The 15309-nt window shown below is 41.2% G+C and overlaps 1 protein-coding gene across 7 annotated transcripts in view; it reads left to right on the top strand.

Annotated features, from left to right (window-relative positions):
* The window catches only part of SLIT2 (slit guidance ligand 2), a 352220-nt gene that overhangs the window by 10111 nt on the left and 326800 nt on the right, over positions 1–15309 (top strand). For all 7 annotated transcript variants that reach the window (XM_072738007.1, XM_072738006.1, XM_072738002.1 and 4 more), the window contains exon 4: positions 4694–4765. In XM_072738007.1, the coding sequence (XP_072594108.1) occupies positions 4694–4765 (72 nt within the window). The remainder of the gene's footprint in view (positions 1–4693; positions 4766–15309) is intronic.

The following is a 15309-nucleotide window of genomic DNA, read 5'->3' as shown; positions in this document are numbered from 1 at the left end:
CTCCCCGAAACACTTGTCACGCGGTTGGCATTTGGAGAACTGTTACCCCGCATCTCATCACCTCTCCTCTGTTTTTCAGAAGCTCCGTGGAGGCGTTATCTGATCTCCTTGAGCTAATAAAATGTGTAGATGATGAAGTTGGCTTTTGCACGTTCATATTTACTGTAGTTTTCGTTCTCATTTTCTCTGCATGGCACATGGCATTAGACGAGGTGTGGGGAACGTCCACAGGGTCCTCCAGGTTTTGTCTCCGAGTATTTCTCACACTTGCTCTGGGTGTAGAGAGAAACGTCAAGAAACCAGGGGAGCGAAGGGGAGGCAGTATTTTTACTAATAAGTTTGATTTATCCACCTGAATAATAACCTAAAATTGTCACCTTAAAAATGTTAGAACACCAACATTTTCAGAACAAGTTGAAGTTAACCTGAATGGAAGGCACTTTTGTTTGACCGATAGGAGATCGTAGGTGATAAACTCATGAAGGCAGCGTGTATTGATTGAAGGCTTATTACAGACCAGACACGCTGCTAAAATGCCTTACGTGTGCAACAACAGGAAACGTTACGTCCACTTTCCATTTTGCATTGGGCTAAAGCTTGCGATTCTTCATTGAACTGAAGAGTCGAAAAAATAAGAGACTGTCGCTTTTACCAGTGGACGAGACCTAGGAGCAGTGGCAGATAGTGATTTGAAGCAGTGCTTGTCAGTAATGCTCAGGCTGCCCTTCAAATCGAGGTTGCTGAGAATCAGCATTTCAGAGGCCAGTGGTGTTCTGTGTGATACGGAGAGATCCCTCACCCCCCTGAAGGTCACGCTCAGAAACAGCTGTAACACAGAGGAAGCGGTGTTGGGATCCCTGTCATCGTTGCCCTAGGGAGCGTCTTTGAGACACACTCTACACGACTTTCTGAAATCATGAGTGACCATCCAGAGAGTCTCAGTGAGCCCTGAGATCTCGGGGGCAGATCCCGTCTAGCTGGTGGTGGCGGGAGGCCTGGATGTGATTCCACGTTCCTTTAGCAGGATGGAGTGTCCCAGCTCCGAACAGTAGGTGACTGCCCCACCTGGCGAGCTTGATGGAGCCAATTTATGCCGGGTCCCATAAATCCTCCTCTGAGATACACTTAATTCACTACATGCTGTTTTTCTGTTCTGGGGACATCAGATTTCAGCTTCTTGAACTCATTTGCATTAGAATTATTATTACAGCACTATCCTCTGCAACCTGCTACGAAGTATTCTGTGTCATTTGGAGGTGCTAGCTAGTAGCCTGTTTAGGAGTCCTTATGCACCTTAATGGTCTTAAAGTAATACTGGATTTGTTTTTTTAAATGTCCTCTTTAAGAGTTTAATTTCTGGTCATTTTACAAGAAATCCCTGCTTAAAAATTTCCCCCTGCACTGAATATTTTGGAAGAATTTCACTTTTTATTTTAATGTTTAGATTTCCATTTATTCATAGCACCGATGGCAGAAAGAACACGAACCCAAAGTGTGCTGATATTCTTTTACGGTGAAAAAGCCTCCTACTGTTTTCCTATGCATGTTGTCACATCCCTTACCATCTGCCCTTCTAGTGTCCTACCTTGTCTCATGCTCATGGTTGGTTTAGGCAATGTTATGATCATTCACCATAGTTTTCATGAAAGAATGATAAACTACCTGAATTCGGAGAAAACTATTTTATACATATTTTCATTTCTCTCTCAAACTTCAGGCATTTTAAAAGGATCTTAAACAGGGAGCTGAATATCAAGCTAGTTTTCTAAATTGTTTTATTTTCAAGTGGTTCATGCATCGAGAGTGAAGAAATAGACTCTATAAAGCTATGTCTTTTTCCCCAAGGAAAGGTCAGTGAGAAGTGAAATTTCAGTATTATATGATTTTGAATTAATGCTGAGATATGTTAAGCCTGTGTCTCTGATAGAAGTGGTTCAGAAGATAGGTTCTGGAATCCCCCTACCTGAGTTCAGGGCTTAACTCTACGTTCTTTGAGCTGGGTACCTGTCTCTAGGACAGCAGTGAGCATAGCACCTACTGTTGGGGTTGGTTCCGAAGCACGAATGAGAAAGTTCACGCAAACCCCTCAGAACAGTGAGCATCACATAGTACCCTTAGTGTATGTTAGCTATTGCTCTTGGAGTGAGTGAAGAATGGCTGGGACTGTGAAAGGAATGATTAGGAAAAAGGCAGTGCGTGGACCCAATCTGAAATACCTACTTTCTCAGGATATCGTAACTTGTCTGAACATGTCAGTTTCCTTCCAACCTGTGGGTGATGTTGAGGACAGCAGGGGGAGGGAGGTGATGGGAAGGAAAGCAGGTGACTGCTGTATGGGGCACCTGAAGGCAGGTTTGCTGGTGGGGCTCTGGTTACCTAGACAGTGGCATAAAAACTAAGGCAGGGACCTCAGGGAGCAACCCAGAGGAACGTTGGCTGGATGTAAAATGCATAGGCTAGCGTTCTGCTGAACTATATCAGCATGCAAAAAGAGAAGTATGTTGTCCTTTAGCATTTCCTAGGAGCCCACTGAGTGCCGGAGAAGAAGGGAAGAGATCCAAAGATGGGGTCTCTGTACTGGAAGACCTTCCAGTCTACTGGGAATCAGAGGAGTATGTGAATAAATACAATATGGGGTTATTAAATACACTGTTATTTGTCAAATGCCATGGGGTTGGGGAGCACAGCCAGGGGAGGCACCACCTCCGTGTAGGGGAACCAGGGAAGTTTCACATACCATGTAAGATGTACCATCTCAAAGGAAAGCTTGGAATAGGGGCTTGAAGGAGCATCCTGGTTGCAGCTGGAGAATCCTGCAGGGAGTCTGTTGGTCCAGTGGTTGGGTGACTTTACGACAGCCCACATCTGCCATGTTACAAGTCGAGATTGGCTCTTGGAATAATGAGAGTCTACCCGAGAGCGGTTGCTTCCCTAAAAAAATTCTAATTTCCGCTATTGTGAATATTCGTGCTTTGTCTTTGGAGAGGAAAACATAACCGGGTCACAATGAAGTTACGTTTTATCAGAATTGCATCATAGTAGATTCTGGAAGTACCCCTTCCTTTCCTCCTGGCCCAGTGGAGAAAAATAAATGAGTAAAGAGCTCTTGGTTTTGCTTTAGATTTGACCTTGTTGTCTGCTTTGTTTAAAAAAAAAATTTGTGTAAGTGGGAAGAAATTCCACTCTTTCGCTGCTAATTTTACTATTTCCCCGCCTAATTGTCTTGGCCTCCTTTTTTATGGGTGTGCATTTTATTAAGCTGAGAATGTTTCCGTAGATGGTCAACTTCTTCATAACGCGAGTTTGTGTAATGAAAGTCACGGTTTTCATCATTGCCTCGTGGCATTTTAGAGTTGGAAGAAGTTCTGAAGTTCACCTGGTGCGATTTTTCGCCTAGCGCAGGATTTCTTTTTATTATGTCCTTTGCAAGAAAAAAAAAATAAGCAAATGCATAGCCCCTGCTTGAATATAAATGCAATTAAAGAGTTGAGAGTTCCTCAAGGCAGGTCATTCCGTTTCTTCTAGTTTTTGGAAATTCTCTAATTCTTAGAAAAGTCTTCTTATCATCTACTTTCTTAAGACTTACAATCAAACTAGTGCCATTTCTGCCCTCTGGAGATTAATTAAGTATAATTTTGTTCCTACCTGATGACCATTTATATATGTCAAGATGGATATGCTTTCTCTTCCTGTCCTCTTAACATTTATAGTTAAGGCTCAAGAAATAGCTCCAGGTTCTTCAATGTGACATTAATTTTCTGGACCTTCTTATTCTCGTCTAGAGCTATAGCAACTTGTAAATCGTTTAAGTGTCCATGTTTTGCATCAGCCTATCATTGTTTTATTTAACTTTGGAAAATGCAGGAGGATGGGCATTATTTTTACTGATTTCGGTTGCCCGAAATCAGGTCAGGTTGCCCACTTAAGGCAAATCGGACTTCCCAGCTCTTTAACGAATGTCCACGGTCCAGGAGAACGCAGTTACATGGCATCAGGGCATGAGTTAGTTGCAGTTACATTTTTTTTTCTAAATTCTAAATTTAAATTCATATCAGGTAAACATTTAAAAAAGCATTATCTAAGCATTTCTAGCCACCATGATTGGTTATAACCCGGCCTTGTTTTTAGCTAAGGGTCAAGAATTGTGGGTTTAGGTTTGGACCTCTGTGGTTTTTCCTCTGCTTTCGCCCATAGGGACAAATCATGCTGACAGTTTTTCACAGTTTTTTTTTTTCCCCCCAACTAAGCAAGATGCTCACAAAATTGAAATTTCCATCTCCCCATAATGCCTTGGCTGAAAATTTAGGTCATCTGGGACAGCACATGAATCTTTTTTTAGGGCACTGTTCACTGTGGCATTTGTGCTGTGTACTGCACTCACCTAACCCAGACACCAGAGTCTGAGTCAAGAAACCCTTTTTCATCGTGTGTATCCTGGATGACTGATGGTGCACGGGATGTGAGGCTAGGGCTTAGGCCCGGGGAGTCATCCAGGTGAGCGTAATGGAAAATTGCTTTAAAGAGTCAGGTGACACAAGGTGTAACCAACTTCTGATTTGCAATGCTTGGGTTCTTTTGAATGTCATTTCTTTCTTCCCTGAAATACAGGATGAGGCATGACACGACTAAATCACAGACTGGTTGTTGGGTATTTTCTGTGTAACGTATGCTTTGTTTTTGTTTTTCTCAAAAGGCGTTTAAACAGAAATCACCTTCAGCTGTTTCCTGAGTTGCTGTTTCTTGGGACTTCGAAGCTGTACAGGCTGTAAGTAGACAGAAACGGTTATTGTTGCTTCGGGTAGTACCTTGTATTTTATTAAATGTATTTTGGATCTGTTTCCTTGTGCTCTCCTGGAATCTGTTCACCGGTAGATTAATGGATTAAGAGTGTGCCTCTCTTTTCTTTTCTTTTCTTTTTTTTTTGGTCTTATGGAAGTTTATGATTGGTTTTCCAGTGGTTTCAGTTGTATTTGGTCAGCATTTAGTGGTTTCTGTCTGTGTCCTTGTAATTGTATTATTCTCTCTTGGTTGTGCGGTGGTGAGGAGATTTACCTTACTTCTTTACGGAAACTTTTGATTAAGGTCTGGAGGGGAAAATTGCCACTGTGTTTCCTTTTCAGAGGAAGTTGGCAGTGTTTCCTTGTAAAGTTCGGGTTCTTAGTGTCAGCCTTCTTGACATTGTTTCTGTACTGGAGTAGTGTTTATTAGTCTGGAAATATTATTATAAGGTATTTAAAGAGGCCTGTAAATTTCCTCTTAAATGTTCCTTTTAAAACCAGAATTCCAAACTCTGCAATAGGAATGGCTGTAAAGGTCTCGTAACAACTCTGTCGTAGGGTGTTAAGGGAAGTACGTGTTTGGAAGCAGCCTCATGTAACTTTTAGGCAGAATCAGTCTTTCCTCCCTGGAATGCTTGTTCGCTGACCTAAGATGGGATGGCGAAAACACATTTTTGAAAGCTTTTAAAATTAGATTTTCAGCCATACAAGCGATTCCGTGCAGATGGGAGGTAAGCTACAGAGCGTGGGAAGAATAAATAACCACGATCGGTGGCGTTCGTGGACGTTGCGCCCCAGCCTCCCCCACGGGCTCCGTTCGCGGGGAGGGGCGCCTGCAGCCTGGCTCCCTCGGGGCCTGTCGCTGTCACGGTTGCAGCAGGAGGAGGAGCGTCCTCTTGGCCCCGCAGCGGCCTGGCTCCTTGGGCCCCTGAGGCCTTGGCTGCGGAGGGTTGGCCCTGGGCCCCGGCGCCCTCCCCCAGCGCGGCCCAGGTCCCCGGGCAGGGCTTCCCCTCCCCGTGCTCCCTGCCGGTTACTCAGCTCAAGTCAAGCAAATTGAGAAGAAAACCAAACCTGAAGATTGACTTTTAAATAAGCGTTTCTGTAAGGACTGTTTTGACCAAGGAACTAGGAGATAGGCCATTAAAAAGCTTCCATGGATGATGAGAGACCCCTGACTCTGGGAAACGAACAAGGGGTGGTGGAAGGGGAGGAGGGTGGGGGTGACTGGGGGACGGGCACTGAGGGGGCACTTGGCGGGATGAGCACTGGGTGTTATTATGCTAAATGTTGGCAACTGAACTCCAATTAAAAAAACTAAAAAAAAAAAAAGATTCCATGTATGTATAGAAGTTGATACTTCTACTTAAATATTTCTGCTTAGCTTCCAAGACGGGCCACAGGGATGGTTTTCGTAGTCAGTCTACTTTCTGCTTTAAGTTGCTGTGATTGAGGAGACTGAAGCATTGGCTTCAAGGCTCCGGTACAGTGAAGGATACGAAACCACTGCTGCGCTAATAGTGTCCATATATGAGCAGTCCACCCCAATCTGGGACATTTTCGATTTTCTTTGTAGCCAGGAAAGTATAATTTAAATGAGGACTGTCATCTACAATTAAAAGCATTAAGCTTTTAGACGGAAAAGTTCTTAAATTTTAAGAATTTAAAAAAATTTTAAGAGGGGAAAATTCACTTCTGCAGTCTCTGAGGAACAAGAATATATGGTTTCTAGTCTAGAAGTAGTTGGATTACTTCTCTTGGAAGGCTTCAGGTGGTGTAATCCAGTACCGCATCCTCTATCGGCAAATTATATTGTTGAACATTTTTTCCCCACTTTGACAATATCACGTAGCAGGCCAAGGGGTGTTCTCTCATATTTTGTTATGATTGTCCAACTTTAGGGAGCTGCCGTGCGAAAAGAAACTGATAGCTTCAAGAGATGAATGAAAGAAACAGAACCTGTAAAACTCTCAGGCAGTGTTTCCTAGTTCATTAAAAGCATGTAAACACTGGGAAAATGGGCAGCTAGAAAATGCGTTCGAAGTTGTGATGTCCCTGTCTGGCTCGCGTGACTTCCCCTGGGGAGTTCTGGGAGATAAGACTTTATTTCTTAGAAGTAGTTGCAAGAGGGACTTGAGTCCTTTGATGTCCCCGGAGTTAGGGGCTGATGGCGTAATGTTTAATATCGGTTGGGGCTTAACACGTGACATAAGTACTAAAGACACGTGGAAACAGTGGTGTAATTTTTTTTCTCCATCCTCAGGTCAGTGATCGTTTGAGTGGAGGCACCGTAGTCCCACCTGCGTTAGATTTAGTGAGTGGTTACCAGTGGTCTCCTTCTTGAGTAGATAAGTTCTAAGCCACATGTTTTAAGCTCTAAGCTACTTCTTTAGGACGATGATCGTTAAGTGGAATAAACAACCACCATCAAACGTCTTTCATGAGTAAAGCCTGTGAGCCTGCCCGCCCAGCCAGCGTGAGCTCCAAGAGGAAGGGTTCAAGTTCAGATTTTCATCATGTGATACAGGTGCCTCGCAGTTCACCCAAAACAAATGTTCTCACAGATGGGAGAATGTGCAGAAATCTGAAAACACAAATGTCCTTTAAAATGTTCACCGAAAAATGAATCTTTCACAAGAGGGATAAGTGACAGAACAAAGGATACAGGATTTCTGATACATAACAGAGAAAATATGTTGGGACAGGGAAGGTGTTTGACTCGTCGCTGCACCGACCAATTAAGCGATCCCTAATTGCCTGCCATATAATGTAGCAGAGGCATGCACATCTAGAATTCATGAAAGAAACAAATTCATAATTTATTTTCTCTTATCAGTTGTTGCATGATTCTCATTACCGTCTCTGTTTCTTTTTCTGACTTACCGCATTAGCTAATACTTTCCCCCTTATTTGATACTCTGTTTTAATCCTGGTCTACAACCGCTGAAGACGTGCACTAGTTTATTGTGTGCTTCATCCTACTGGTGTTTCATTTTTTTATCACAGTGTACTTAGATTAAAAATTGTCTGATGTACTGGACATTATGCAGATTTTCTTCTCACGTTTATAATGAATAATCACCATTTGACTCTTGGCTGAAAATGAGATGCCAGGTGAAGCAGCACACATGCTTTTTTTGGACTCTAAATGCAATATAAAAGAAAAAGAGGGTACACTGTATATGAATTATGATTCGACACGGTTGGTTGCTGCTAGCGGCCAAATATGCTTTTCCTTTGCTGTCTGCTCCAATTTCTCTTTGGACTGGTTCAGAGAGCACTACATGTTCAGGTCAAGATGTTTGCTCAGAAATAGTAGTACAGTTGCAGCTGTGTTTGTTGGAGCAGGAGACTAGTTTAAATAGCATTACCATTTATCCAGTCCATTAACAGAACTCTGTAAAATAATACCAACTCTGCATAAACGACAGGACAGTGTAATAAAATTACAAGCACTTGTTGACAGATGGAAAGTGTAAGTAAAGGGAAAGCAAAGGGCCAGAGGTTGGAGGTTAAAAGAGACAGCACGTGGTTTCCTTAACTTGCGCAGATACGCCATTCGCCCTGTTGCTCCTCCTCCAAAACCGATGCTGCATTTTTATTATCGACCTAAGAGTGGAGAAAATTATTTTTGGAACAATCTGGAGCTGGTCAACGGAGATTTTAGCGACTTTTCGAAATGGGCGACCGTGATTGTCTGAGATTTATGAGTGGCAATTATGTATATGAGTAGCATGTACAAATCTTCCTGATAAATGTAACCTTACAGGTGATTTACCAGTGAGTGATTCACACTTTTCAACTTGAGTTTGCAGCTACTAATCCGGGCTCATTAGAGAGGAATTTCGTTGGGACTACTGCGGTCAAGCTTTTGGTTATAAATATTTGTTTTGTGGTTTTCAGTTTATTTCTTTATTATTATATTTACCCAGACTTCTAACATAAGCTTAAGTATTGCAGAAACTCATTTTTCACTGGTGTGTACTGAAACAAAACAAAACTAACAAATGAAATTAAATGCATGAGTCCCAGTGATCCATTTTCTCTACTTCTTTGAATAAAAACCTTTGTATTTCTGGTTCACAAGTGGCATTTATTATTCCCCAGTGAGTTTTGGAGTCTCTGAATTATCTAGCATTATAAATAGTATTTTTAAGCTCAAGGGCTCTTTTTATGGCCTAGTGACTACTTACCTGAGACAAATAGATTTTGACCGCTTAATCCGATTGGTCAGGTCGCAGTTCATTGACTGTCAGATAGGATCGCGGATGCTTAACGTTGTTTTTAATAATAGTAGAACCTTTTTTTTTTTTAGAAGAAAACAAATTTTTGTTTTATTATGGTAAAAATTCATTTGTGAAGTATGACAAATATACAGGGGAGCTGTCTTTATTTCCCTTCTGTCTTGCCCCGTAGAAGGAGCTTTAGTGTTTGTTTTTGGTTTTTAATAGTTACAAGACTAACATACATATCCTTGGGTTAAAAAAGTTGGGACAATCCAGAAAAATAGAAAAAGGGAAGTGGAGATTATTCATTATCCTGCCATCCAGACACAACCGTTAGTAAACTTGTCAGTTATTATTCACCGAGTTTTCTATGATTATGCATATACATGCTGACAAACATTTATTATGAAAACATGTTTTGTTTTGTTTTTTATTTTTATGTCCCCAGGGCCTAGTATGAGGCTTGACCTTTAGAAACCTCTCAGTAAGTGTTTGATGTATTGAATTAAATCTCCGTCGGGTTCAGGGTTTGTAACGTGAATGAGCAAACAGTAACCCTGGGAAGGCACTAGGAATAATAGAGAGCCAAATTAAATTTAAAGGGTAACTCGGCTAATTAAATGTTTAGTCCCCTCAGGTCTTCTAAACATTGGAGGGTCTGGGTAGACACGTGCAAAATAAAAATAACCCGTTTTTCGCTTCGGCAAAATATTCATTACCTCGCTATAATCCTACATTTCTATAAAACCGTGTGATTTCGTCTCGAGGAGGCCTGTATCCAGGGATAATCGCGGAGTACCAGGGCGGAGCTTGTGTCAGAATTCCTCGAGTTCTCGAGAGTTCTCGTCTGCCTGCCCTGGCTCAGGCGTGGGCGTGGGTGTGGGCATGGGCTCGGGCAGGTGTCAGGTGCGGAGCTTCCTGCCGCCCTCCCCGTCCCCGGGCGGTGGCCCTGCCCAGTAAATCCGGGTGTGCAGGACAGGACGGCAGGTTGCAGTCGCCAGGGTTACCGTTGTCCGGCCAGACCCTCAGCTCCACTCGCTGAGCTGCCCCATCCGGGCGCTGCTCCCTTCCCGTCCCCTGCCGCTGCCAAGGCGCAGACGCTGGGGTGCACTCTCTGTACCGTTCACCCCGAGGCTCCCCCCCCAGGCTCCGCGGGGCGACAGACTGACTTTGGAAACTGAGACCCTGGACGTACATGAGATAAAACTTAGAAACCCGCTAACCACCTGTGATGGAAACACCAAGGCCCGCTGTTGGGCCCGTAACCTCACTGTTACGGGGCCCGGGGGCTCTGCTCTTGCCCCTTGAAGGATGGAGCTTTAGGGGGAGCATTTCATCTGAAAGGATTACGATTGCACGAGCCAGTCTTGAGTGCGCAGACACAGCCTCGCCGCGCGGGTACCCGGGCTCCTTCAGAGTCGCCCTCGCCACTTGGCGTGCGGGAGGGAGGCGGCCGCCCGTAGCACTGACTTGTGATTCCGTTTTAAAATCCACACGTGCTCGGTGACCTCGAAGTCACCCATGTGACGGAGACGAACACCGTGCTTGGGAGGCTTCCGGGCCTCGTGTCGATAGTTTTACTTCCGAGAGATCACAAGTAGAAGGGGGGCTGCTGAGGAACAGGTCCGAAGTGGTAGGCTCCTGCTAGGGGCCCAGCACCTGCCTTGCACCCGGCAGCAAGCCTTCCCGTCCACGTGGCCGACTTGTGCAAACGGTTGTGTCCCGGGCGTAAAGGTGTCTGCGACCACCAGCAGGCGCTCGCGGTGGGCCGGTTTGCAGTTGGAGAGGACCGTGACGGATGCTGGTATGTGGTGTCCGTGGGCCTCGGCCACCGCTAACGTCTGACCTGCGACATGTAAACTAAAACTTAGTTCCGCAACAGTGATTGCGTTTGCTGACACGTGAATTTAAGTCTATGGTTTTCATGTCAAAGAGATGTTTTTTTCAGTACACATCATCAAGGGAACATTTTCAAATTCGGCGATAAGTCCTAGAATTGCCACTGCAGTCTCAAGGATATAATTTGGTGACCAAAGTTGGCAAAAATAATTCTAGGAATAAGGGCCCATCGGATTGTAGTTCTGTTAGCTAATTTTAATGTATTTATGTTATGTCTTAAGACACTGAAATCAACCAGTGTGTGGCATAAGAGAGAGGACGTAAAACACTGGTGTTTGAATATCTACTCAGATATTAGCAGCTCTGGTATTTTTGGGAATCCGGTGATGCCTGTGGAGTCAAGTTTCTGTATCTTTAAAATGGGAATGATCATGTTTTCCTCCTGAGGATGTTTCAAGATTCTATATTCAAAAGAACATTGCCAGCGTCCCAGGGTGATAGAAATTGTATGATTATCATCTTGTCCTTGCAAAGATGAAAATAATAGTCACACAGATGTCTTTGCAACTTGCCCACAGTCAGCAAATCTCCTTGTTCTGTTTCACCTCTGTCTTGCAATTATTGTCGATGTAGTAACACATGCAGAAGCACGGCCACATTAATTTTTTTACCACTACAAATTAACATAAAATGTGCACTTGCATCATCTTGTTTCTCCTTACTTGGCCACACAAGGTACATTAAGGCCAGAATGTTCTTAATGAGATCTCCTGCCCTCTCCCAGTTGATGATTCATGTAGTTTTAAAATTCCTGTATAGAGTGAATTAGCTGTAGAAAGAGAGACTGTGACTCAGAAACTGTGTTAGTGTACATATTTGGGTGGTTGTTTTAATGATGTTTTTTGGTAAATAAATGAAGGAAAAATAGGAGTTCGCCCGCAAAAACTGCCTACGCTCCTTAAACTACAGTTAAACTATTCTAAAAGTTATCAAGAAGATTTGCATATGTTCCTAAAGAACATTTTTATTGCTAATTAAAATTTCAATCTTTAAAACCATCTAAGATAATTAACCCATTGATCTTGTAATATGCAAATATGATGTGATCTGTGGAACAGTCTGTCATCTTTACATAAACTGCATATGTGATTGTAAGTGCATTTTTAGATTAAACATATGTCAGAATGCAGTGCAAATTGCAAATCGTTTAGCACTTTGGATTTAAACAATATTTGATAATGAAATAGATCTGAGCCAGAAGCTATTTTTGTTTCGTTTTGTTTTTATTGTAACTCCAATACTTTTCGCATGTACATAAGCTTTGCAGGCAGAGGCAATGTGGTGTGTCTCCTCTTTATTACCTGCTACCCATAACCCAGTTAATTGCTATCACTGAATTCTCAGTAGAAAGTTGAAAAATCATGATAAATATTTGGTTAATGCTGATGGATGTAAGAAACTTTGGGGCAAGAGTTTTTTTTTTTTTTCTTTTTCTTAAGAACGACATTCTAGAGAAGGAAGCAATGAAAAGTAAAAAGGCCTGTTGGTGGCAACACCCGTGGTGTAGTGTAGGACATGGCTGTGTGAAATGTTATTAAGAGAACATCTGCGCCTCTTGAAATCTCCCCCAAATGAATGTGTACAGCTAAGTATGGCAACTTGATTTAAGTGTTTAAAAAAAAAAAAACTTAAAGAAAAGAGAAATAAATACGTCTGGAAACAGAATGGGAAAAGATAGCTTTGCCCCGTCATGATAGGTTTCTTCAACTAGTGAAAGATTAAAGCTTGGAGTATGTGAATAGCTGAGAACAGCACAGAGAAAGGTTGATTGCTTCCCCTCCAACAGTTCCAATTGATTGAAAAAAGCCTAATTTAAAGTTCTGTTTGTTCTATGTCTTAAACCATCAGAATTCTCTTTTAGGACCGGAGGAATGCTCTGGAGGAAAAAGAATCCAAGGATAAAAAGTCATTGCAAGCCAACAATTGTTCCTAATCCTCACAAAATGCTGGAGAAATTAAATTTATTCTTTATTGCTCAAAGTGTTACCTAGGTCACTGGGCGATGGGAAAATTGGACTGGAAGTCGAGTAGGCGCAAGCTTTGTTTTGTGTCTAGATGCTTAACCTTAGACACGACAAGGCATCTCAGAGTGTGGTGGGAACTTGGTTCAGAGCGTTAACACCAAGACTTTTATTACCCTGGATTTATAATAGGCTGTGCTGTCAGGAGATGAAAATGTTGTGTTTACATTGCAGTGTTAAATGATCATTTAATTAACACCTAAGGAAAAAAAAAAAAAACTTGTGAAATTCTTAGCAGCTTTTATTGTTGGTTTCCTGGGAGGTTTTAATATCCAAGTTTCATTGAGATTTCTTTTTGTAAGTAGAGACACAAAAGACATTATAAACTTTTTAAGGAAGACAAACAGTTTAACCTTGACCCCTTTTTTTTCTGAAATATTAATTTAAATCACATTTTAAATCTGGCGTGCCTATTTAAGAGGTTTCTAGACTAATATATTAAAATATGTCTTAATTAAACACTTTATTTTTGTGTCAACGTGTGTAATGTTTAAATATTTATTTAATTTACGGTCTACGCTTTCTACTGCAAAACATTTGAAATTGCCCATTAGTTTATCATAAGAAGTTCATGTTTAGCCTACTGATTATACATATTTTTACATCTTTTAAGCTACCACTGTAGTTATACTGTTTTAAGAATTGGGGTCAAAATATGTAGTCACAGGCAAGCAAATAGGGGGGAAAGGTCCGTTGTTATTATATTATCATCATGATTATTTAATAGGTGGTAGCTATTATCATGATTTAAAAAACTTATATATATAGACAGGATGAAATATGAATTAATATGAAAATTCAGATGTGCTTCATTAATTATGAAAAGATTAGATGTTATCAAATTCCTTGATTTATTTTCATCTTTGATTTACTTTTCATCTTTTAGCAGTTACCTAAAAGGAAGAGTTTGAAGCAAATTGATAACATTTGGATAGTATGATATGTACTGCCAGAGACAGCTGCTCACTCACTGTGTTTTTTCTAAAAGTAATATTAGAATTTATATCTTAACTCCTTTCATTTTATCTGGATATGCAACTCCATATATTCAAAAATATGAAACTGTAAAAAATATTTACAGTTATTTGCTGTGAAAGTAAAATCTTTTTGTTTTTCCAGAAATAAATGTCCTGCTGTAGTTTTTCTAAGGACACTATTTTTATTCATACCGCAACCAAAAATGTTTATCCCTTTTTTAAAAGTTTAAACTCAAATGCCTCAGGATAAAACCTGCTTTCTGTATTATTCATGGTAAAAGAGTTCAAGAAGGATTGAATGTTATTAAAATCTCTTAATAGAAAGCCCTGCTTTGAACCAAGAATTATATTCTCATTCACAAAATACTGCTGAACTTAGTATGGGCACTTTCTGCAATGTTAAATGTTCTCCTTCTATCAAATTTCAGCTTTTCTCCAAAACGTTCCTTTTTTTTTTTTTTTTTAAACCCACATTGATCTTTTTCTTTTTAAAGCTCCTTGTCTACCCAAAATCGAGTAACAGAAACCTCTAAGTAGGACTATTGCTTTGAGGCTTATTTCCTTCACGTGAGGATCCATCTTTAGACTGAGATGGTTGCCAGACACAAAATGCTCAGCGGTTAAAAATTAGTGAAAGGGAGAGGTAACAAATTTTGTTTTTTTAACAGACCGGATAGCTAGATGTTCTAAATGATATAGTGCATTATACTAATAGCTATTCCAAGCCAACCAGGTTGTTGTGTGCTTGGGAAGTGGGGATCCTGAGAGGTAGAGAAACGTACATAGTTTGTGAATGTTCAAGATGCTTGAGGAATATAAATTTAGGGAAGGTATAGGAAATTCCACTAAACATAATTATGTTGCTTTTGTGCTTAAAAAAAAAAAAAAAAAAAGGCTGTGATACGCTTTTTTTGTACTGAGAAAGTGAGTGTCAAGGTTTATACGTTAGTTATTTGGAATCGTCGACTAGTAAATAAAAAAAGATTCTGGGATTTATTGCAGGTAAAGTTTCTGAGTCTGTGTCTTAAAAAATAGAAATAACTACTCTAAATACAAACAATTAAGCTTCAATGAATACATTTGATGGCTATTCAAAAGGAACTGTTGAATATAATGAGATGGGGAGATAGGATATCTAGAAATACTCTGCATCCTACTCCACAGGGATTAGGTGAGTTAAAATTAACTTCCCGTTTGCATAGAACTCTCTTGCCTGCCTTTTAGGACCAATTATTAGTTAGTTCTGAATTACTTCTTCAGCTTTATCATTGCGATCACAGCATGCGCTACATCCCAGCTGTTGCCTCCTGGAAGTCCTCACACATTTGTGGCCTCCAGTCTCTCCGCCAGTTTATGGCAGCGTCGTTCACCTGTGGGTGTAGTAAGTCTCCCCTCCTTCGCGAGACCCTCT

Source organism: Vulpes vulpes, chromosome 14 (genome assembly GCF_048418805.1).
Source record: "Vulpes vulpes isolate BD-2025 chromosome 14, VulVul3, whole genome shotgun sequence".
NCBI lineage: Eukaryota > Metazoa > Chordata > Mammalia > Carnivora > Canidae > Vulpes > Vulpes vulpes.
The sequence above is the reverse complement of the archived record's forward strand: the minus strand, read 5'-3'. Positions and strand labels throughout refer to the sequence as shown.